We start from the raw sequence: 25,094 nt of genomic DNA, 5'->3' as shown, positions 1-25,094 counted from the left end.
CCATGGGAGTATTAGGGGCAAAGAGGAGAAAAAAAAACAGCAATGTAAAAACTTTGCAGGGACATCTGTATGCGAGTTAGCCGACAGCCCTGTATAAGACGATCGGCCATTGTCCGGCTTGTACAATGTAATACGTGTCTGCTCTTCTCCTCTCACCCAGTATGGTAATTCATTAAATTAGATCACAGTCCGTGCTGAACCCGCCACCTTCCTGTGCAAATGGACGCCCCTCCTGGGCTTCTCCACACCTTTAATGTCAGCGACAGACACATCCGCCAGACTCTTCCATCTCATTTGGGGACTCGGTGACAGAAGATGCGTCTTTTATGTGAAAATCTATCAAAGTGAAGAAGATCAAGACGCCGGCTGAGAGATGAAACCAGCAGGTAAGGCAGAGCATGGGGGGACAGGGGGCGCCTCTACATCCTAATGGTTTGTCATGTGTCAGGCAAAGAGGATTTGGGATTTTTACACCTGTCATGATGAATAAAATAGGGCAAAAAGAGATTGTAATGCAGCCAGAACGACAGTGCTCCCCAGCCTCTGGCACAACTACAACTCCCACCATACTAAGACAAATAGTTAAAGTGACACTGTTACCCCCTTACTCTATGTTCTTCGCACCATCCACAAGCTTAGATGCTGCCCATTTCTTATATACCTATATAAAACTTAGGTCTGCTTCTTTCTGCTCTATAAGTGCTTCACTTCATCAGTTAAGTGTCACCTAGGCAGGGCTTTATGACAGTTGGGCCCTCTTCCAAGCCCGGTGATGGGGCCCACCTGATGTGAAGCCCCGCCCAATTGACACTGTTAACTGATGAAATGAAGCAAGGGTACATCTTACATGTATATGTAACTGCCGGGACCAGGACTTGTGCAGCCCTGCGGTTCCCGACAAAGCCATTGGTGGCAATAGAGGGGCCATGTCACCCCTTACTGGGTCAGTTGCCCCTAACAACCAATCAGATTCCACCTTTCATTTTCTAAAGAGTCTGTGAGGAATGAAAGGTGGAATGTGATTGGTTGCTAGGGGCAACTGAGCCAGTTTCACTTTACACCATGTTTGATAAATCTCCCCCTTCATAACCCTTTTACACATACTGTCCACCTACTTTCGGACCACCCTGTATATACAGCCCTTGCTTATCCGGAATATCGAGCCATGTAATACGACCCTTTGGCTGTGTGTGTTTTTGTTACAGCGACCTCCTTCTCCTTCTGCTATCACTGCACTAAAACCTAAAAACCGTAGTGACTTTGTGTATTACTCATATTATTACTTATAACACTGAGTCTGGCCACAGTTCCGCTCTTTGCTCTTTTCTTCTACCCTTTTAACTTCAAATCATATAAAATAAAATATTCATTTGCAGTTTCTGGGGAAAGAAGCAACATTTCTAGACCAGATCTGTGGAAAATTACAGCAAAAAAAAAAAAAAAATGTTAAAAAACTCCATTAGCCGCCATCCTGACAGCTGACAGAAGATATTTTAAGTCCTCGAGCCGGAGACAAAAAGTTTTTCCTTCTTTTGACAGGTTTTAATAGCAGGATTTAGCCATGACACGCCGTCTGATGTGCTATAAACATCTGGCTCTGGGGTCTTACTGCAGGGGTTCAGTCTTGCTGGGTTCAGCTCTGTGTCAGTCACTTTTTTCAGCTCCTACTTAGCAATAGGCTGTGATTATTATTATTATTTTTTTTTTTTTTTACAATACTGTGGTTTGGCCACTTTAATAAAAATCTGCCGAGGACATGTCGAGTGTATAGATACAAATTTTAACAAGTTTCTGTTCACATGTGTCAGATCAGACCTAGATTTTGGGGCAGATTCTGTGCAACAGTCATTGTCAAGTCCAATGATGTGCTGCATCCCATACGTGTGAATGGATTCAAGGCCTAGCGAGCCTCCCTTGATGTCAATTTAATACACCTGGGGAAGCTGTCTGTGTCACTAGTACTGCAGTCTTGGCACAGTGTAGCAGACTGAGCGGAGATAACTGTCAATCTTCATACCTCCCAACTTTTTGGACGGCCAAAAAAGGACACCTATGGTTCACACTAGGAAAATTTTACAGACATTTTTATACTTTTTAATTCAATGATGCAACCACACATCCAGGATCTGCTGCAGATTGATGCATTTAGTTACATTGATATCCGCAAATCTGCAGCAGATCCTGTATGTGTGTATGCATCCTTAGGTCTCAATCACACATCAGTAACACCCTGTAACTGTCCAAATTTGCAAGGACCCACTGATTCAAATAGGTGATACGAACGCACAAAGGTTTAATAATAATTGTTTGGTGGCATGGATCATGTCCCCAAAACAGATCCGTAACACCTTATGTGTGTATGGGGCCATAGAAATCAATGGCCCCAGTCTGCATGTGTGAAATGTTGTGTGAAAGGGCCATAACGACACATGCCAATATAACAATTTTTAGGATCCAACTTGCAGCACATGGGTCTATTATAAGGTAAGAAACCAGACACTTTCTAGAGCAACATTAATGCCCATCTCATTTCTAGGTCAAAAAGAGGGACATGTAAGGGGCAAAGAGGGACAGAGGGACACAGGCCCAAAGCAGGGACCGTCCCTCCAAAAGAGGACAATTGGGAGGTGTGAATCTACACTGTGCTACGGCTGCAGCGCTCCAGACACAGACAGCTTCCCCAAGGCATGGTCCCCAAGACAGTCCCTAAACCTGCTCAACTCAACTACACCTTTTCTAACTCATATAACTCAACTATTCCCCAAATATATACAGTGGTACCTTGGTTTAAGAGTAACTTAGATTGAGAGCGGTTTGCAAGCAGAGCTCACAATTTTTTCAAAATTGTAACTTGGTTTAAGAGCTCCCTGTACTGGGGAAGTAGGGGAGGGGCATGGTCTGCATAGTGGGGTCTACAGCACTGTACTCTGACCCAGGAAGTCTCCCCCACCCTTTAAATCATAGCAGATCCACTTCAGGCTGGGGCTTGCATCAGGGGACAGGACTGTGGAGGTAATCTCTCCATAGCTGTAACCCCTCTTTCCCTGGACAGAGAGTGCTGCATGTATGTGCCCACATCTGTCCTGCTCATTCCCTCATGCTCCCTGCAGTCTCTCTCAGCCCTTGTGTTTCCCATCCTCTCCATTCCTGTACAGTAACTTATAATATCACATATTCTGCTGTTTCTAAATGTTTGTTTCATCTGTTTTACCTGTTATTCAGAATAAAAAATCATTATTTTTGAGGTGTGGAACCAATTGTCTGCATTTCAATGATTTCTTATGGGAAAATTTGCTTTGGTTTAAGAGTGATCTGGATTACAAGCACGGACCCGGGACGAATTATGCTCGTAATCCAAGGCACCACTGTGTATTGTTAGTGATATCTGTGCAGCCCTTGTTTTGGTGCAAAAATAAATAAATAAAAAGGATTGTATACCTCTGCAGTTATTTTTCTACCATTACATGTTAACCTCTATTGGTTAAGTGTTGGACTCTGTGCTTATTACTCTGCTGCATCTACACACACCTGGTTCTACCCTTTTCAATGCCCAGTGGTTGTATACTCAGGGGTGGGCATCACTATTCCCGGACACCGTGCCTAAGTGATACCACCACACTAGACCACTGCTGACAACACCTAGCAACTCCAGGTTACGGCAAATGGTCACCTTTTAAAGGGATTATCCAGGCTTTGAAAAACATGGCTGATTCCTTCCAGAAACACTGCCACTCTTGTCCTTAGTTTGGGTTTGGTTTTATAGCTCAGTTTCATTAAAGTAAATGGAACTGAATTGTCATACCATGCATAAGTGGCGCTGTTTCAGCAAAAAATTCATTTTTTTCTAATTGTGACTCCTTTAATACCTAATCTGGTAATATCCTACATTACAGTGGTAACCGCAGCATACACCTGGAGGATATACACTCAGCATGGTTTTTTTTCTCCTGACAATTAGTGCATAAATAACCCAATTAGTAAAGATCCTGAGATGAATGAGGCCGAGGGAAGGACGGCCAGAAGAGGCGCTCAGGACCCGCACCACTGATGGAAGAGTCTCCTGACATTTACAATTAAGCACAAATGTGACATTTCCGTCGCGCTGCGTAATTAGGTGTCTAACAATTAGTTTTCGAGAGTTTTCTCTTTTTTTTTTTTAATGATTATTGTTCCTTTTATTTCTATCCTAATCAGATAAAAGGGAGCGCAAGAGGGAATCTTATGGTCCTTTTAGACGGAGCGATAATTCGCCCGATTGCACGATTTTGAATGAACGATGTGTTTTTTATAACGATCAGCGTTTAGACGGAACGATACATCGTACAGGAAAAATCGTTTCGCGATCGCTTAAGCCTATCTCACACATAGGTGAAATCGTTGAAAGACTGTTTACACTGAACGATCTGCGAATTTTTTGCAAACGATTAACGACGATTTGAGAACATGTTGAAAGATCAAAATGAACGATTTCTCGCTCGTCGCTTGATCGTTCGCTGCGTTTACACGGAACGATGATCGCTCAGATGCGATCGTTATCGTGCAAATTCGAACGATAATCGTCCCGTCTACAAGGACCATAAAAGGACCATAAGGATGATACGATATGCATGACTAGTAACTTGCCACATGATAACCTATTTTCTGCCAGGTCTGGCTAGTTTTGGTCACTACAGATTCTATGTTATTATGTGTGGCCACCAGAGGCGCTATTCTCCTGCAAAACTTTATTTGACATGTGCATAATGTAAAAATACTAATAAGGATCCAGTACACAGAAGTGAGGATATCTATCATGAGTCCAATAATCCAGACTGACAGTATTACTACAGTCTCTGGACCTGCAGACGGATCAGCATCTGTAATCTGGATGGGTCTGTATGTACACCGATGGGAAAGCGGCTATAAAGAATATGCTGATTTACTGTGTAGGAATGTGTAGTAGACTCTATTTTCCTATGCAGTGATACATACCATGTAAGCAGCTTATGAACACATGAGATGTTTGGGAATATAGAAATGTGAACAGAGCCATACATAAGACAGCTGTTGTCTCTCTCCCGATTTCCCCATACACATGCATGCTCAGTTAGCTCGAGAATGCATGTTTTCTAAATGACTAGTACAGAAATATCAGACAGATAAGCATGCCCAGGCCTCCTCTTTACTAAGACCATCGATTGGAGAGTCAGGAAGCCGCCATATTTCACTTACTGAATGTCATCCGAGGATGACGGGACCATATATGTTAATTATAAGCTGCAGATTATGCTGCTCTATGAGCCTTGTATACATTGCTACCTACCTGTCAGCAGCAGAGGGGAAGGTGATAACGAAAAATAGACATTTCTGGAATCCATGAGTGGGGTGGATATATCATATAGCCCGTCATCAGAAAATGCTAATTTGTTGTGATCACTTAATCAGAGGATCTATAAATTATGCAGAAATACGGAAACTTTAGGCAAAACTAAAGGCAAGAAATGCTGAAAGATTCAAGAAAACCGCATGTCCCTGCCGCTGGCATCCTGTTCCTAATGTGGTCCCTGCCGGCTATGAACTCCTTATTCGCCATACCCACAAGATCATTGTGTTCTGTACATAAGGCCAAATGTTCACCAGCAGCACAATAAAGGTACATTGCGCATTTCAATGATTTATTAATCAATATCGGCCTCTCTGCCACCACTTCTATTGCATTAAATAAATCTACGATTATAGAGACACAAGTGCTGCCTCTTCTCTCAATGGCAGCAAATCTAAATAAACCCAACGCCACAAGACACTGTCTCATAAATGCAAGAAAGACTTGTGTGCCTCAACTTCCTACTCAATAATGGTCTATGACGTCCAGAATACAATTTTATTGATTAAAAATATTAAAAAAGCAGTATAAAATGCAGAAGGCCACACTTGGAAGAACAGCACCCCAGGCTACACAGCGTAAGATTAATATAATGTGTTACACACAAGCACCCATAGTCACCCAGTAACAGAGCCAATGATCCCCTGACACAATGAATCACCAAGAAATCAGCTATCCTGCTCAACAGTATACATGTATAAAGCTAGCAGATAACATGGCTAATGCAGACGTAAACATCAGGGAAGTGTAAACATCCATAGAATAATGCGTTTCGTCTTCTGACATTTGCGTGTACTATTGATTTCTGCAAAGATGTTTGAAAATGACAGTTACACTATCAGTACATTCACTTTGGGGGAGATTTATCAAACTGGTGTAAAGTGAAACCGGCTCAGTTGCCCCTAGCAACCAATCAGATCCCACCTTTCATTTTCCAAAGAGTCTGTGAGGAATGAAAGGTGGAATCTGATTGCTAGGGGCAACTCAGCCAGTTTCACTTTACACCATGTTTGAAAAATCTCCTCCTGTCACCCCCCCATGCTGGGGCAGAGCCCGGTTGACCCCCCCGGTGGAGACCCTTATACTTACCCTGTGCACGAAGTCCCGCTCCTGGACCCGCTCCCGTTGCCGAGATATCGCCGTCAGAAGCCCAGCGCACATTCATCAGAGATGAGTCCGATGCTCATAGAGAATAACGGCTCCATTCATTCTCTATGAGTGTAGGACTCATCTCTGATGAGTGTGCGCTGGGCTTCTGACGGCGATATCTCGGCAACGGGAGCAGGTCCAGCTGCTGCAAAACTAAAATTACCATCATCCCTGGACAGCCAAAGCTTTAGCAATGTGGTTGCACTGCAACCTGCAAGTTGCAGCATGGCAATAGTGTGAAACCCACAAGCCGCGGTCACCCCAATGCAGCAGGGTGACAGCCACAAGCCTCTGTCACCCCAATTCAGCAGGGTGACACCCACAAGCCTCTGTCACCTCAATGCAGCAGGGTGACACCCACAAACTACTGTAACCCTAATGCAGCAGGGTGACACCCACAGCCTGCTGTGACCTAAAAGCCGACAGAAATTCACTTACAACATGATCACAATCACATTCTTTAAAGCGACTCTGTAACCACAATCTGACCCCCCCCCAAACCACTTGTACCGTCAGATAGCTGCTTTTAATCCAAGATCTGTCCTGGGGTCCGTTCGGCAGGTGATGCAGCTATTGTCCTAAAAAACAACTTTTAAACTGGCAGCCCCGTGCCCTACGGGAGTGGTCTAGATTGTGTATGCATTAGGCTGGCACAACCTCTCTGTCCCTCCTCCCCACCCTCCTCATCATTAGGAATGCTCCAGGCAGATTGCCTCCTATTCATCAGCTGTGTTTACACTGCACATGGGCTGGATCGTTAAGGCACCTGTGCAAATGTTCAGCATGGAGAAAATGTTCCAGTGGCATTCCTAATGATGAAGAGGGTGGGGAGGAGGGACGGAGGGGTGGTGCAAAGTTAGGGCACAGATATTCTAAGCCATGCCTGTAGGGCACGTGGCGGTAAGTTTACAAGTTGTTTTTATGACAATAACTGCATCCCCTGCCGAACGGACCCCAGGAAAGATCTTGGATTAAAAGCAGCTATCCGAAGGTACAAGTGGTTTGGGGGGGTCAGATTGTGGGTACAGAGTCACTTTAACTGCAATGCAGCAGCAGCACGACACATTGCATGGTCACAGTCACCATGTGCTTTTACCTAGTATGGGGCATTGATCAACACAATGGGGGGGAATTTACAAAGAGCACCATTTCTGTAAAATCCTGCTGGTGTTACATTCTGCAGTGTTATTAAGTGGCACAGAATTCTTAATAAATGTGCCACTTCAGCCCTAGCAGCTGGCAGGCTGTGCTCTGAAATCTCTGCAAGTTGTAGTAAACTCAGTATGTGAGGAGGCCACAATCTCTTTAAGCTAAGCTCCACCCATTTACTAAAAAGTGTTGAGGGCGGTGTAATTTGGCATATAGCTTTTTTTTTCTTTGAACAATGCTCTGCAATAGGATTATAGGCTGGACTTGACTATTGACTTGACTTTTCTTTCATCTTGAGGATGAGGGCGTCAGCACCTTGGTCAGCTCCAGCACTATAGTAACAGTAAAGAGTGTAACACAATATAAAAGTAACTAATAAATGCAACAAGAAAGACTGTTCATTGGATCTTTGCTGTTGGGATATTCTGATACACAAGTTTGCTGTGACCTTGATGTTGCAGGGCGACCTTGGGTGACACGAAGTGGCGGTCAGACGGGTGTCGTGAGTGGCAGGCTGTATCTGAGCAAGGAAAAGAGGTGCTCTGATCAATAAGGTAGATGGCTACATCCGGCAGCGGAGCTTATCAGCTGGGGGCACAGACAATAATAGGCCTTCTATCTCACACGCACCATGTTCCCAGCTGAATGAGCACCATCCTTTGTTCAGAGTGACAGTCTGCAATCCTCTCCGCTCTTCAGCCCCCTTCCCTCTTGCGGTCTCCTGTGCATGATGTAATTTAGAGATTGGGATGTGCGATCCGGCGCCCTATTGGTCTCCCCTGTCGCTGTCACCTCGCTGAAGTCTCTGACAAGAACATCCAAGATCTGATCAGAGAGACATCCTGGAGGAAAGCCTCATCCTTATTCAGAAGCCTTTTCCTTCAGAACAGCCACGCGTTTCATCCTACGGCAGCACAGAGCAATAGTCCCGATCCTAATAAGCACGTATCGATCCACCCTGAGACAATTATCAGGGGCCGACGCCTTTCTTTGCTCAATAGTAAGAGCAAAACTATTTATTGTTGGTGCTGATTTGTTCTGCTAGGTGAGCGCCCGGCATCTGGTTACCGCTGTGTATTCATTTACTTTCCATAGATTTTATGAGTGTCTTAAAATATGCATCAGAGCACAAGATAAGAGTGTAAGAAGATGAAATGCGCAAAAAATGGAGATGGTCGCCCAATGGGAGAACAGGAAGAAAAACACAATATGAGGAGTTACTGTATTAGTGCAGAGCGGTAAGAAGCTGTTATATCTGCTAATGTTCTCCTATAAAGGCTGCTACAGGGAGAGAAAGTGAAAAAAAATGGCTGCCTTTCTCCTGAAACAGCACCAACCATACATACAGGCTGTGTCTGGTATTGCAGTTAAAGTTTACCAGTGACATGAAAAAAAGAAAAAGAAAATATTTTGAAATTTCACAGAGACCAAAAGTTTTGATGGGTCAGGGTCTGGGTGACCCAGCTAAAGGTCAGGTAGGGAGATGTCTATGCTAAGCATGTTCTCTCCCAGTCACATGACCTGTAAGGACTCTGAATGTAAGTCTAAATCCTGGTCTTTGTGTCAATGAAAGAAGATATAGGGAGATGCAACACTCACCGAAAAGCTTTCCTTCTTTCTTTATTGTAGTTCAAGCATAACATGTGCAGGTGAGGGAGGAAGAAGACGTGCATGCCTGCACATGAAACAGTCGTGCTGTAATGCATGTTTGGGTTCGTCCTCCTTCGCCTGCACACGTAATGCCTGAACTTCAATAAAGAAAGAAGAGAAGCTTTTCGGTGAGTGCCACGTTATCTATATCTTCTTTCATTGATACATTGTATATGGACTTGCTGCTTTGAGTTTGCTGAGCACCACTTAGCTTCACACAGAGCCGAACCTGCACATAGACTGCTTCACCCATACACAGCTTCAGTAGTGCCGAGTGCTGTTTTCTACCTTATTGACTTAATCCTGGTCTTACAGATACATAACAGAGAGACAGAAGTGCATGCCATCCATCATGCATCTCAGACTTCAACCACTTTAAAAACTTTAGACTTGTCAGAAGTTTTTTTTTTATTGACAGGTACACTTTAAGCTCCATGGAAATAACTAAACTGTAATACTAAAAAAGAGTGGTGCTGTTTTTGGAAGACAGCAACCAGGCTTTCCTGGACAACAGCTTTAACAGATACTGGAAAATTGCATCTGTATATTGTAGTCCATGTCAACAGAAAGTCACCTATTGTTTAAATAAAGTTTTTATGTTACACATATTTTTGGAAAAAGTGATCTGTACAGAATGACAATAAGAGAAGACAGCAGTAGATAAAGAAGACAATGAATAAAGCTCATACCTCAACCTCCCCCTCTCTATAGAATATTCTCTCAAAACATGTCCTGTCCATTGTTGTCTATTTCCATGAGGCTCGCTGTAAAGCATATGACTAAATATCACCTAATCACATTACATCCAATCAAATTATACCCAATCTTATTACACCCAATCAGATTACAGGATTCACCTGTACAGTGGCGGTCACTTTACAGGTACAAGGTATAGGCAATGCACATGGAGACAGAACCTCCACTCTTATTGTGCACCTAATGACCATAGTCTCCGTTTAACAACTCTTTATAGAGACACCATTAACCCCAGTGGTTAACCCCTTACTAGCGGTAACGCAGATTGTTACATCGTGAGAGTTTTCTTGTTCAGCGACCAATAATATCAGCACCAGCCAGAGAGCGGCTTTTGTTTTTTATTTGCCTTTTTCTGTAATTTACGGTTTTGTTGACGCCAATTGTCGCGGTGGTGGCAGCGGTTGGATTTGCACTTGGCTTGGATTTATCAATCCCGGCCCACTGCACACATTCCCCCCAGATTTGCCACACGGCTTATAAGCTAATGAGCTTTGCATACATTACACAGGTAATTTGTAAATGCTGATTACCAGCGGGCGCGGGTACGATATCGGGGTAGATTTCTGGGGAGATGGCGTGAGGCATTAGAAATAGAGGAAAATCCTACTGCACCAGATACAGAGGATATCGCTTGTATCACACTTCAGGAGATAAAAAGAAAATCTTTTTTATTCATTTATGCAAGATGAACATTATCTGGGCTTGGAGGCAGGGATTTCACGGGGGATCATTCCGGCAGGCATTAAACACAGCGCTATAGATAAAACTTTATTGTTCTGTTTGGTTTTGTGACAATCCTAGCATCGCATCACAAAAGGCAGGTCTGTCAGGAAGCTGTAAGACTACCGACACTATCTGCGCAGATTTACCACCTTACATAATATCAAGATTCCCCGATAATGAATCTCATCCACACGCACAGTTCATGAATACATTCTAGATATATCGCTGATCAACCTGTTTACAGCATGTAAGCTGGCTGCCTGAGCGACTGTAGACAGGTGAGAAGCGGTTTTCTCTAATTCTCCTTTCTTTACATACATGGGCCACTAAAACATAAGAAGAAACTAAAGTGTAAAACTATTTTTTTTTTTTTAAGTATAAATGCATAAAATATATTTACATCAAATATGCATATTGCACACCTTAAAATTAGCTTTTTTGAATGTATGGACATTATCAGTGCAGGTAAAACTAGGGCAGCGGCAAATTCAAAGGTGAGTAAGGTTATTTACTTTTTATTTCATTTTTCAAACTACTATATATATGTACAGTCTATCTATCTATCTATATATATGTACAGTCTATCTATCATTTTTCAAACTACTATATATATGTACAGTCTATCTATCTATCTGTCTGTTACACTGAAACATAGTTAAAGTGGCTCAGCAGAGGAGACCAATCTGTATTTGACTCTCCAATAGCATTGAGCAGACTTGCTGAACTGTTTGGGTTCAGCAATGTTCTCCGAACCATAGATTGTGAGCCCTCACGGGCAGGGTCCTCTTCCCCCATGTACCAGTCTGTCTTTTGCCTTCATGTAATGTTTTCTGATCTTGTATTGTTCCTGCCTGTTGCCTATCTATTGTATAGCGCTCTGGAACTAAGGGCGCTTTATAAATAAATAATAATAATAATAATAATATTAATACACTCGGCATATGACTCCCGGTGGCTAAAGACGTTCGACAGGTCTGCTCAAGACTGCTCTCCAACCTTTCACACTATGTCTAGGCAGTTTTTTTCACATATCTTTTTAGTAGTGGAAGCACAATTTTTCTTGTACAAAGCTCCACATCCTATGCAGAGGCAAAGTAAAATGGCAAAGTTCTTTTAGGGAAAGCTGAGGAGCTGACTGTGTGAATACGTAACCCAATAATATAACAGTATATAGTAAGTGCCCTCTAGTGGAGGCCTCAAATAGCTTCAGCTGTCAAACTCAGGCCCTCCAGCTGTTGCAAAACTACAATTCCCATCATGTCTGGGAAAGCTAAAGCTTTGGCTGTCCAGACATGATGGGAATTGTAGTTTTGCAACAGTGGGAAAGCCTGAGTTTGACAACCCTGGCCTAGAGTTTATAATTAAAAAAAAACCTATATGCAAGCAAAAAATAACAATAAAATAAAAATAGACCGCTGACCATTATAAAAAATAAAGAAATTTATATGAAGAAATTTGTGGGTGTAAAAAAGAAATGGTATTATAGGGTGGTGTTAGACTTACTCCTTCCTAGGAGCTAGGCCAGGTGCTAGCTGTATATTACAACTGACACCCTCTGGAAGTGGTTGGGATTGTAGATAACACAGATCTAACGCAGATCTGACCTCCTAGATGCTGCAGTTTAAAGCTTATTGCGGCATCTAGGTGGCTGGACAGTGGGTGGTGGCCTCCTTTGTCATCAGATTAGACCCCGACAATGTGAACATAAAAATGTAACCTTGATATAAGAACACACTAGAAACCCAGCCGAAATGGTAACCAAGGGCTGGAAAAAAAACACTTTCCCATTCTGTCACATGGCTGTCACATGATCACCTTTAGCAAACCCGCAGCTCCTTAAAGGAATATGTGTTGCAATCTGTGACTGATGGAGTGTATACCAGGAGAATACTGAGAGCCCCTCATGCCTGGAATAAATGCACTCACCTCTCGGTCCAGGCCTGCGGCCACCGTATTGATGGCTCCTGTCTCACTGTGAATCACAAACATGTCCTGGGACGGGCTCTGAGGACTCTGCGTCATGATCCGATACATCACTATTCCATTTGACGTGTTGATGTCGTCTGCATCGTGGGCGGTCACTGTCATTACATAGGTACCTGAAGGGGAAAAAACAGGGATTTTATACCTCACCAATGCAATTGTGCCATGTTCTTATAGATTTTGTATATTAATTCTTTAGTTTTCGTAATCTCTGCTGGTTGTCAGCGAATATAAACTTCCAATATTTGCTTCCAGAGGATGGAGGGGCATATGCAAATCCACCAAGCTGCTATGGTAAGTAACAGCACCATACTCAGCAGCTCTATGTGAGTGTGGGTGCTCATATCCTATTGTGAACTGTAAACCTGCAACAACAAGTCAACCTAAGACGTGAACCATCATTCATGTGATCTCCAAATCAAAGAGATTATAAAGCAAAAGCATCACTGTGCTAAATAGCGATCCAAATCATTGACTGACAGCCTTCCCTGTATGAGTGTGCAGGGATAATCATCAGTTATTGATCAGGAATGTCTGTCCCCTGGACTCCTGATTTTCCTATGAAACAATATATCGATTTGCTTAGAAAATTCTGCTCCATAACATGATGATGGTAAATCAGACTACATGTCCAATTTTACAGGTTCCCTTTAAATATGTTAAATTGAAAATTGTTAGCCTGTCTGCTTGCTAAATAAGATCCTCGCTGTTCCTTAAAGATAAATCAAAGCTTTCCTTATGTCTCTGACTATCCCATAGCTGTCCTTTGTGTAACACAAGTGTACCTACTACTGCAATGTTATCTCCAGTAACATCTTCTCCCTCCACATACCATCTTAGGCCATTTTCATATGGCGTAAGACACCGGCCGTTCTGTGACCTGGCTTGGTCGCAGAATTGTCGGTGTCAGAGAAGATCATCCCGGCCGGTACTGCAGTCTTCACTTCTGCTGAATTCGGATGCGGGCGCACCAGTGTGCGTCTGCATCCTAATTCACCACTACTCACAATGGAGTGTGCGGCTGGAGTCGCACTCTCCATTGTGTGCACCAACATGTCTTCTGCGGCCGCTATTCAACGAACAGTGGCCACAGAAAACTGACATGTCAGTTTTTTGCGTGGCAGCTTGGGATCCCGACCGGAGTGTATACTATGAAGGAGATTTATGAAAGGGTGTAAATATACACCTGGTGTAAAATGCCCACGGCAACCAATCTTAGCTCAGCTTTCAGCTTGGGTAAAATATAAGAGGAGGTGTGATTGGTTGGTGGCCGGGATTCCCTCTAGCTGCAGCACAACGTAAGTTCAGTATTAATCACGGCCATGTTGCAAATCGGCAACAACGGCTATGATTATTACTGAACTTACATTGTGTGAACATGGCCTAATACTGTACTATGTATACCATTAGCTCAGCCTGTTCAGTCCAGTGCACTTTCTCCAGCACTATGGCATGGCATAGCAGGGAGGAGTATGTACTGTGCTGGCATAAGCTAGAGAAGTAAGGGAAAGGAAGTTCTGTATGTATAACCACAGCGAGAGTACTAACATCATAATATCACCACTCTGACGGGCTAATATAACAAAAACATGCAGGTTTATAAAATTCTTTGTAACAACATTTTAAAGATAAAAAAATGAGATTGCCCATTTTTAGCATATGCATGCCTACAACATAGCGGCTGTAATGGCCACGTGGCAGATGATTTAGTCTCAGGCCGGGAGCAGTTAGTCACGTTGTCCACCTGCGGCCCCTGGGAGTCCGGTCATGTAATCACACATCAACTCTAAACCCTTCTCATGGGGTGAGCCGGTTCAACACCTCTTCATTAATTGTATTAAGAGCGAAGGAGCAAATGAAGGGACTCAGGATGGCGGCACTTGATACAAGCCGCGGCGTGTTTGCCACTGTGCGCTTTAAAGGATTAATTTCACAAGCCTCAAATTACAGCTTCATCTCCGAGCGAGCTCAGCCCCATAATTGGCTTTCTGTTCAAATCACCAAGGCTAAAGATTTAAATTCTTCATATGCAGATGACTTTCAAGTATCGGGCCCCATCTGTGCCGCGCGCGCTGGCATTCATCTCCCAGGGGGAGAGTCAAGTGAAGCAGAAAGAGCTGGTCCTGGAACACAGGCGCAGCCGGGCACGCTGTCAGTCACAGGGCTGCTGAAAGTGACACATGACTCCAGCTACAGGTATGGTACCAGCCAGAGACAGCTAGGGCATGCTGATGATTATAGTCCTACAGACTCCAGTTTTCAGTTAAAAGCAACATACAGCTATGATAACTACAGTGGCTATTTAGTTTTATGCTATGTATATTTACTGTAGGAGAGAAACAAGCAATGGCAGGTATTATCTACGAGGTATATGGCCATTGGCTCCCTGCCCTGTCAATCACTCTTGTGGAAACCAGGCAGAAAAGTGGCCTCCTAATTTAGACTATAGATCAGGAATGGGGAACCTGCAACCCTCCAGCTGTTGCAGGTTCACAATTCCCATCATGCCTGGACAACCAAAGCTTTGGCTGTCCAACATGATGGGAATTATAGTTTCACAATAACTGGAGAGCTTCCCTTCCCTGCTTAAGATTAATACCTTCCATCGCCCCACCGTAACTATAGGTTACGGTGATAGATTTGCACAGGAGCTGATCCTAGTCTTTTAGTCCCTTAGATTTTATTATCAAAAGTGGCTGCAGCATCTAAGGAGTAAAAGAGAGGGGGAAATTTCATCCTGGAGGCCCAAATAGGCAGGCCTAAAGAGGTTAAAGGGGTTGTCCAGGCTTATAAAGACATGGCTGCGTACTTCTAGAAATAGTGTCACATCTGAAAGAAAAACAGATCACTGATCTCAGGGAGACCAGAAAAAGATAACACTCTTATGGCTTTACTAGTCATTGCTCCCACTAGCCAGAATCCTGCTCCACACTGATGAGGGGCAACACCCAGAAACAGCTGTCTGTGGATACCTGGCCTTGATTTTTCCCTTATCATTACATTGACATATAGGGCCTCCTAATATGGTGGTTTCCCTACAGGAGCCACCCCGTGGCTGGATCCTTCCCGGAGGTATATCTGGCTATTCCTGTGTTTTGTGACTCTTAAATGAGGCTCCACAGGCTCTTGTTTTGCACATCTGAAAGAAAGTAGCCATGTTTTCTAATCTTCTACAAAACCTTTAGGAATTGTTATAATACATAGATGTTTTGCTTTTTATCTTCTATGTGCCATCTAAGCCACCAACCAGTCCTTTACTAGGTACTTCATATAACTGGCTATGCTCACAACATAACAGCTGGGTGACATTGCTGACTTCAATGGGATGAGCCAACCATCTAATGTGTATGGTGGACTCCTGACTTTCCTCTGATGTGAAAACACATGCACGCTCAGATGAACTAAGCATTTAGTTACATGGTGGGGTTTGGCTAGCTTTAAGGTGTGATCACACAACAGATAATTCTGTCAGAACCTGCAGCAAAAAATCGTCTGGTTCACGCAACAGATGAACTTGGGCAAGTAATTGGGCCACCTAGCTCGTCAACTTAAAGGACAAGTGCCATGAAAAACTTTTTCCCAGTAATTGAAGCACATTACAAAGTTATATAACTCTGTAATGTGCTTCAATCGACTATCTGCCTCCCTTCCCTGTCTTTTCCCCCCTCCACCCCCCACCAGGAAGTGTCCTAACTCACACAGACCTAATGACTGTTGTCACCAAGCTCTTCTCTTCAGCTCCTTCTCCTGTTACACTAGCCTCCCTCCTCCCCTGCCTTGTCAGGTGACTCAGCTTGCTCAGCTTCCATTGGCTGAACAACTGCAAGCCATCACTTGTCACATGTCACTTGCTTATCTTCCCTCCGACTGACTCCGGCACATAGGCAGCCCCCCCCCCCATACCCTCTCTCCTGCAGCCGTGGACTCAGTGAGTGAATGAGTCATGTCACTAGAGAAGATAAGCAAGTGACAATCGGAGCTGAGCAAGCTGAGTCACCTGACAAGGAGGGGGTGGCTGGTGTAACGGGACCTAGACCTGCTGATGACTCATCCTCACAAGAAGGAGCTGCCTGGTGACGGTGACGACAGTAATTAGGTCTGCGTGAGTTAGGACACTTTCTGGTGGGTGGTGGAGGGGGGAAAAGACAGGGAAGGGAGGCAGATAGGTGATTGAAGCACATTACAGAGTTATATAACTTTGTAATGTGCTTCAATTACTGGGAAAAAGTTTTTCATGACACTTGTCCTTTAAGACTTGTACCCCCTTTTTTGCCCTCATATAGAAACTAGGTCTCTCTTTATCCCCAGATAGTAGTTAGGACCCTATGTGCACCCTTATGGTGTAAGCCCTCCTTTGTACCCCCATAAAGTGGTTAGGCCCCTTCTGTGCCCCAATAGAATAGCTAGATTTCCAAATAATAGCTTTACCTCCCATAAACCTCCATATAGTAGTTAAGCCCCTCTGTACACCCTTACAGTAATAGCCCTACTCCTGTGCCCCCATAAAGTAGTTATGCCCCTTCTGTGCATTCATATAGTAGTCCAGTAGGCATTATCTTTCTCCATGTAGCTAGACAGTCCAAAGGAGTCTCCTTTCCTTCCCCCATGTGTGATGGAGTGCCAGGGATAAGAGTGACCTCTAGTGTCGGCATGCATAATGCCCTTTCTGGCTTTATATACTGCACAACTGTCATAGTGTCCATCACTCTGATGTCAGGAACCCTAAATCTAAAACATAAGACTCCTGCAAGATAAATTGCATTTTCTGTAATATAAAAAGTTATAACATAAAACGTACACATGATCGCAGGTTATTCTGCTGCCAGGATCCTTCCGGCCTGTCCAGATGGTGATGTCACAGAGGATGGGCTGTAGTAGTGATAGATAGTGGTATAGTGTAGCAGTGCTTGGATACTATTACATGTTGCGGGGTGATGTAGGGGGTAGGATCCTAAAGCTTTAATTGTTCCATATTTATTCACTCCAGAGAGTGACGCCATAGAAACCATTCATTAGTTAATCAATTCATTAGCTCCGGAGCTGACACTAGAGCCGCTTGCAGCCGGCCTGTGAATGAAATTGTGCATGTGCGTCTGAGCCGGGCTCCCGAGCCGCACCATGTGACACACAGCTCTGCTGATTAAGGCAGCCCGGCCAGCCAGGGGAATAGTGATATCAAGTGTGAGCCGGCTCCTTAAACCAGCAATATTCCCAGAGAGATTGGCTTCAAAGCTCCCGAACATTATTCATTGCAGTGAGAAAAAGAGCAGACTCTTATTAAAGAACAATGTACATTCAGGGTTGGAGAGAAGAGTAAGGGGCGCTAAACACCCGGCAAATCCAGAGGGACTCCCCTCATTGTCTCCTCCTTTAGCACTATATGGCGTGGTGTGCAGTAATGATGTGTCAGCAGAAAATGTTGTATGGGAAGAGAGAGGGGCTCCCGCGCATTTATTACCATGACAGTATTGTTAATGTGCATGAGGAATATGTAGACAGGTTGCTGAACTCGGATAGACAAGATTCAACTGGCAACACAGCTCCAACGCTGCAAAAGACTGACCCAATAACGTGGGATTTCATCACGTCTTGTTGAGGGCATGCTGCAATGTGTGTACAGGGACGGAGGTCTTAAATAAATCCATTTGCAACCACTCCGCTGGAAGCTGGACTCATTCCTTTGTTGGATTACTTCTATCTCCCGTCTGATCTAAAGGTGTTCATACATATTAGATAAAAGTAGGTCGAACAAAAGATTGTCCGATGAACGCAGATATTGGCCATTAATGTAGTTCAAACATAATCAAAACAGTGGGAGAAGACCGTATGATCTGCTTGGAGAATATTCTTTCCAGAAAGATTATTCCTTAAAGGAGAAGTCCGGCGAAATTTTTTTATTAAAGTATTGTATTCCCCCCCCCCCCCTCCCCCCAAAGTTATACAAATCACCAATATACACTTATTACGGGAAATGTACATAAAGAGCTTTTTTCCCTGCACTCTCATGGTGATGTCACGACCTGACTCCCAGAGCTGTGCGGGTTGTGGCTGCTGGAGAGGATGATGGCAGGGGAACACTGAGGCACACAGGGCACTGGAGGGACACTGAGCATCCCTCTGCCATCATCCTCTCCAGCAGCCATAGCCTGCACAGCTCTGGGAGTCGGGTTGTGACATCACCATGTTATCCAGGGAGTGACATCACCATGTTATCCAGGAAGTGACATCACCATGTTATTCAGGAAGTGACATCACCATGTTATTCAGGAAGTGAAGCCTTGATGCAGTAGTAAGTGCAGGGAAAAAAGCACTTTATGTGCATTCCCCGTAATAAGTGTATATTGGTGATTTGTATAACTTTTGGTGGGGAATACAATACTTTAATAAACATTTCTGCCGGACTTCTCCTTTAAGGGCCAGTTCACACTGAGTAAACACGGCGTAATTCCCGGCGTGCTCAGTGTGCTGCTGTAAGTGAATGAGAGGGCGCGCGCTCGTCCGCTGTCGCCTCTCTCCGCTCAATGAAGTAACATGTTACTTCTATGAGCGGAGAGCGGCAGCAGCGGATGAGCGCGCGCCCCCTCTCATTCACTTACAGCAGCACACTGAGCACAGCGGGATTCCGTGGCGGAGAGGTCCGCCGTGGAATGACGCTGTGTTTACTCAGTGTGAACTGGCCCTTATGAACATTTCCAACATGGCTGACTTCTATTCGGAAGATAACAGATATGAGAGATGGAAATGGTTAATCAGTTCAGATGAAGTAAATGTCATCTTGACCAAGTATCACATCAAGAAGGCATTTGTTTAATAAGTAATTAACATCTGAGTTTCTGAGGAGTTTGGACTGATAATAAAATAAGAAAGCCAAATTAAACAAGTTATATAATAAAATCAGGGACATAATCAACATTAGACTTTGATATATCACACACTAGATGAATGTAGCTGTCACATGATGGAAACTTCCCTGATTCTTGTGAAAAAAAACCTATTCAGGTATATTTGCCCACTGCAATGGGTATAGAAGATTATTAAATCAATACATTATGCTTCTACTCAGATTCACCCTGTCTGCTCTATCTGATCTGGCTACCATCCAATATACTAAAGTGGTCCCCTTGAGGACCACCCTAACATATTTTGTATCCCTGGGTGGGCTGGCAAGTGAGGAAAACCCCCAATACCTGAGGACCACCCTAACACAGTCTTCCATAGGTTTGCTAAAACAATCTGATGTTCTTAAATTATACTCAGTGAACACAGAAATGCTCAGCTGTGCCAAAGTTTCTTGTGTATGGGGAGGATGGGAGAGACAACTATTGGCCAAATGATCATACTGCTAACCGCTATCTCTCCTGTCCTCATCATACGCGCGCATAACCAAGGAAAAATGAGGCTTAAATCTGTACCTGGTTTTGATGCTTCATCCACCGAGCCATTGAATACTGGGCTGGAGAATTCTGGTCTGTTGTCATTCATGTCAATGACGTAGATAGACAAGTCGATGGGGTTCTCTACCTTGTTCCCATTCATATCCACAGCATGAGCCCTGAGCTGGAAACAAAAAGAGCATTGCTGGTTATACTGTATATCATCTGTACAACTCTATGGGCCACATGTATCATCCGGCGAACGGATGACTTTCGGCGGAAAGTGCCGATTTGCGTATTTTTTTATTCGCAAATGGCCGATTTGCAAATAAAATATTCGCAAATCGGCACTTTCCGCCGAGTACGCCAGGGGGGCGGAAAGGGGGCGTGTAGTGGGCGGAACGGAGGGCGTGGACTCAGAGTCCGCACGATTTACCATCCGTTCCGCCCAAATGTACGCCGAAAACCTACTCCAGTCCTCAGCTGGCGTAGGTTTTCGGCGGTGCGCACTGGCGCGCACGGGATTTATGTAGAGGCAGTCCGCCTCTACATAAATCTCCGTAGCGCCGGAGCTGCGGGGGCATTTATAAGTCCGGCGTAAAAAACGCCAGACTTAATAAATGCTCCCCTAAGAGTCATGTCCAACTGGTGTGGATGAGCCAATGTTAACTCAACCTGGGCAGGTGTAGGGAAGTTGTGTATGCAGAAAGTGTAGTTTTGCTTAGTCCTTTAGATCTCCTGTTGCACAGGCTGTTCATTGGGGGGTATAACCATCAATGCAAACATCTGGCCGCACCTGCGCAGCCAAGTTGCACGAGCTATCGCAGACTTCAACGTACCCCAGGTGGTTGGTGGTGGTCCCATCACATCTGAGACTGATCCTCCAGATTTGGAGAGGATTATGATCAGACACGAAGCCGTTCTGAGCACATAATCACTATGGCGCAGCACATTCAGCTGCAACATTGTAGAGTGTACAGCCAGCTATCTGCTGAAACACTGCCAAATCTGAGGAGTCCAGTTAGTGTTGTGTCCATCACTAGGATTGTTAATAGAAGAATAATTACATTCATTTTCACATTATCGGCGCCTCCATATTCTTCATATCCATTATAACACATAACACATGTATACTGCTCCTTCAATCTGGCTGAGGCTGAAACAGTCCCAAACCCTGAGCGGCTGTAATCTGCGAGTTCACGTGGAGTCTTATAAGATGTGAAGCCATAGATCCCCACCCAGGATGGCAGCACATTCTTAGGCCTCATTCACCCTTCTGTAAAAAAATATGGATCATGTACGGATGCATTACACTGAGCTGTTTTGTTCTGTTTTTGATCCTGCGTTTTTTTATTAAATTTTTGTTAACGCGTACGTGTCACTAAAAATATTTTTTGACATCTCATCAGACATGTCAGAAGTTATAGATCACAGCAGGTCTCATTACTGAGGCCCACGATTATCAGAAGATATAGCCGGGGAGAGATCATGGAATAACAATGACCTCCCTCACCTGCTGCAAAGTCCGACAAAATTCTCAGTGTAATGGTACTTTTACATGGAACGATTTATCGTTCTTTTTTGCACGATAACGATCGAATTCGAACGATAATCGTATGTGTAAACGCAGCGAATGATCAAACGACGAGCGAGAAATCGTTCATTTTGATCTTTCATGTTGTCAAATGTTCTCAAATTATCGTTGGCCGTTCGCAAAAAATTCGCAGATCGTTCCGTGTAAACATTCTTTCAATGATTTCACCTATGTGTGAGATAGGCTTAAGCTATCGCAAAACGATCGCATAACGATTTTTCTGCACGATGTATCGTTCCGTCTAAACGCTGATCGTTATAAAAAAAAACATGGTTCATTCAAAATCGTTAATCGTGCGATCTGCGAATTATCGCTCCGTGTAAAAGTACCATTAGTCTATGAGAAAATATTGACGAAATGAGCTGCCAGTTCCTCGGCTATATCCTCTGATTAGAGCGGGTCTCTGCAGTGAGTCCCGCTGTGATCAATAACTTTGACATGTCTAAGGACATGTCAAAAGTTATTTCTAGTGACAGTGTCCATTGACGGTGCTTTCATTCGTACAATATCCACCGTGGATTTCACGCTGTGATTTCCACAGCAAAATCTGCTGCGATCCTGTGTCTGCAATTGCATCCAAGAGTCCATCTTAAGTTACATTCTCATCCTGCTACGGATTTCTGCTATTTATATCTATATGGGGTATTCCAGAGAGATTTTCTATAGGGATTTGCTATTGCTTTGGCAGCAGCAAACATTGTGTCAGAGTGAAAAGAATACACCACTTCCTGCAGGACATACAGCAGCTGATAAGTACTGGAATACTTCAGTTTTTTTAAAAAGAAGAATTTGTTGATTTGAAAAAAATATTTTTTCTCCAGAAAAATCCTGTTATTACGGCCAACGTAATAAAATACCGGCCATTATTTTACCTAAGAAAATGTTGTAGGAACATAGCCATAGGGTGTCCTGCATGTTTAAGTGTTTGTTGGAATATTTTATGAGCATTGTATACATGTCAGGTCTTTGTTAGCAATTTTTAGTGTTGTAACATGCAATAAAAAATTTGGTAAAGTGAAACAAACACATTAAAATATGATTAAATATCAGTATTATATCCAAAATATAATACCCAAAAGCCCTGAACTACTAATACTAGGCCTTGCACAGCTTTGCTATTATGGACTAAAGCCTGTGGGGCTGATGGTCCAAACTAATAGCTGTCATCAGAAACACGGCCATGTGATAAAACACAAAAATACGCAAGTAACATACTCATGTGAAACCCACTTCAGCATGGCTGTAAAGTAAAACTACATTTTTAAGGGGGAAAAATGTACGTAATAAAGACATATTTTGAAGTGTACCATGGCCTCAAATACTATATATAAACGCATTCTACAAAGATGGCAAATCTAGGGGCATTCATTAGGTTCCCTTTACAACCCATTGGCACTTATGATCGCTTTGAGGGGGTGTCAATGAGGTGACACAGGGTGTCTCTCACTTTTTAAACCTCTCAGGTGCTGTGGTTACTACTGACTATGGCATCTAAGGGGTTAAACAGCTGAGATGGCGGTTCCTCATATCACAGCTGTAACATCAGGAGCAACCGCTACACTTGGAATGGGCCTCTTATGTGGGGCCTATTCTGCTGTGCAATAAAAGGCAGATGTAGCAGAATAATGCTGCGTTTACACGGAACAATTATCGTGCGAATCCGCACAATAACGATCGAATTTGAACGATAATCGTATGTGTAAACGCTGCGAACGATTAAAGACGAGCGAGAAATCGTTCATTTTGATCTCACAACATGTTCTAAAATCGGCGTTCGCAAAAAATTTGCAGATCGTTCCGTGTAAACAGTCGTTTGCCGATTTAACCAATGTGTGAGATAGGCTTAAGCGATCGCAAAACGAATTTCCGTACGATATATCGTACCGTCTAAACGCTGACCGTTATGAAAAAAAATTTGTTACTCCGACATCGTTAATCGTACGATCGGGCCAATTATCGTTTCGTGTAAACGCAGCAATAGCTGATAAATAACAGGTATTGGCGGCCACTAAGTAGTTAAATTTTCAGCCAAATTACACAATTCTACTTTCAATTTCCAAGTTGTCTTTAACAAATCAATCCGTCTGGCAGCTGTTCGGCTGTCGGGAAATGAGCGGCTGGCTGGTCTCCAGATGTGACGATTGTAGGGGATCACTGATCTGACACTGAGATGATGCCGTCATATTACACAGAGCGCCCGCTGGGGACTTACTACAGAGCGCTATGTAAATAAGGACGAGTATGCCGCATAACGGTAACTGGTACCATACCCAAGTCCTAGCACTACTGGGAGCTTTACCTTTCGGATATCCAATTGCTTTGGGAAGGAAACTCAGATTATTCTTAATAGGAATCTATTTCACACGGTGTAGATCAGTGATAACTTACCTTGACACTCCAGTTGTTGCAAAACTACAATTCTTATCATGCCTTGACAACCAAAGATATGGCTTTAGCTGCCCAGGTATCATGGGAATTGTAGTTTTGCAACAGCTGGAGTGTCAAGGTTAGCCATCACTGGTGTAGATTGTCATTTTACTGTATTGCTTGGTTAATCCATGTTGTATGAAAAAAATGTATAAAAATAAAGTCACTTATTAATAGAGGTTACACAAAACAACCATGTTGGACTGACATTGAATGGAGCTTAAAAAGCACCAAAATCTGCAATATAGTAAAAACCTGCAGCAGAAAGACACTTTAAAAAACAAAAAAACTTTATTCAGACACAGTGCTCTCTGCTGCCACCTCTGTCCATGTCAGGAACTGTCTATAGCAGGAGAGGTTTTATATAGGAATTTATTCTTGCTCTGGGCGGTCCCTGACATGGACAGAGGTGGCAGCAGATCGGTAACACCTGCACCGAATTATAACAACTTGCACCACATGATGGAATAATATGCAAGTTTGGGTCTATTATACAGTAAGAAACCAGACATTTTCTAGAGCAACATAGTGTATTAACGTTTATTAATGCCAATCTAATTTCTAGGTCAAAAAGTGGGACATGTAGGGGCAAATAGGGACAGAGGAAAGTAGGGACAGTCTCTACAAAAGAGGGACACTTAGGAGGTATGTTTAAAGGGGTTTCTAGGAGTTTTTCATTAATGGTCTCTGCTCAGCATAGGCCACTGATCACAATAAGGAGTTTTATCATCCCTTGCAGAAGAGCAGTGAAGTTGCCCATAGAAACCCATCAGATTATATATATATATATATATATATATATATATATATATATAATATAGATTTTATTTAAAAAAAAAGGCCTCTGAGAAATGAAAGCTGGACTCTGGTTACTATGGTGACTGCTCCTCAGCACAAAGGAGGTGTGATAAATCTGCCCCTATGGGTG

General features: G+C 43.4%; 1 protein-coding gene across 4 annotated transcripts in view; it reads right to left on the bottom strand.

The window, feature by feature from the left end:
* Window positions 1-25,094, bottom strand: part of CDH4 (cadherin 4) — a 557,258-nt gene that overhangs the window by 31,262 nt on the left and 500,902 nt on the right. For all 4 annotated transcript variants that reach the window (XM_069952222.1, XM_069952223.1, XM_069952224.1 and 1 more), the window contains 2 exons: window positions 20,185-20,329; window positions 12,716-12,888 (listed from right to left, as the gene is read on the bottom strand). In XM_069952222.1, coding sequence (XP_069808323.1) covers window positions 12,716-12,888; window positions 20,185-20,329 — 318 coding nt within the window. The remainder of the gene's footprint in view (window positions 1-12,715; window positions 12,889-20,184; window positions 20,330-25,094) is intronic.

This window comes from Dendropsophus ebraccatus, chromosome 14 (genome assembly GCF_027789765.1).
Source record: "Dendropsophus ebraccatus isolate aDenEbr1 chromosome 14, aDenEbr1.pat, whole genome shotgun sequence".
Classification (NCBI taxonomy): domain Eukaryota; kingdom Metazoa; phylum Chordata; class Amphibia; order Anura; family Hylidae; genus Dendropsophus; species Dendropsophus ebraccatus.
This window is presented reverse-complemented; position numbering and strand designations above follow the sequence as displayed.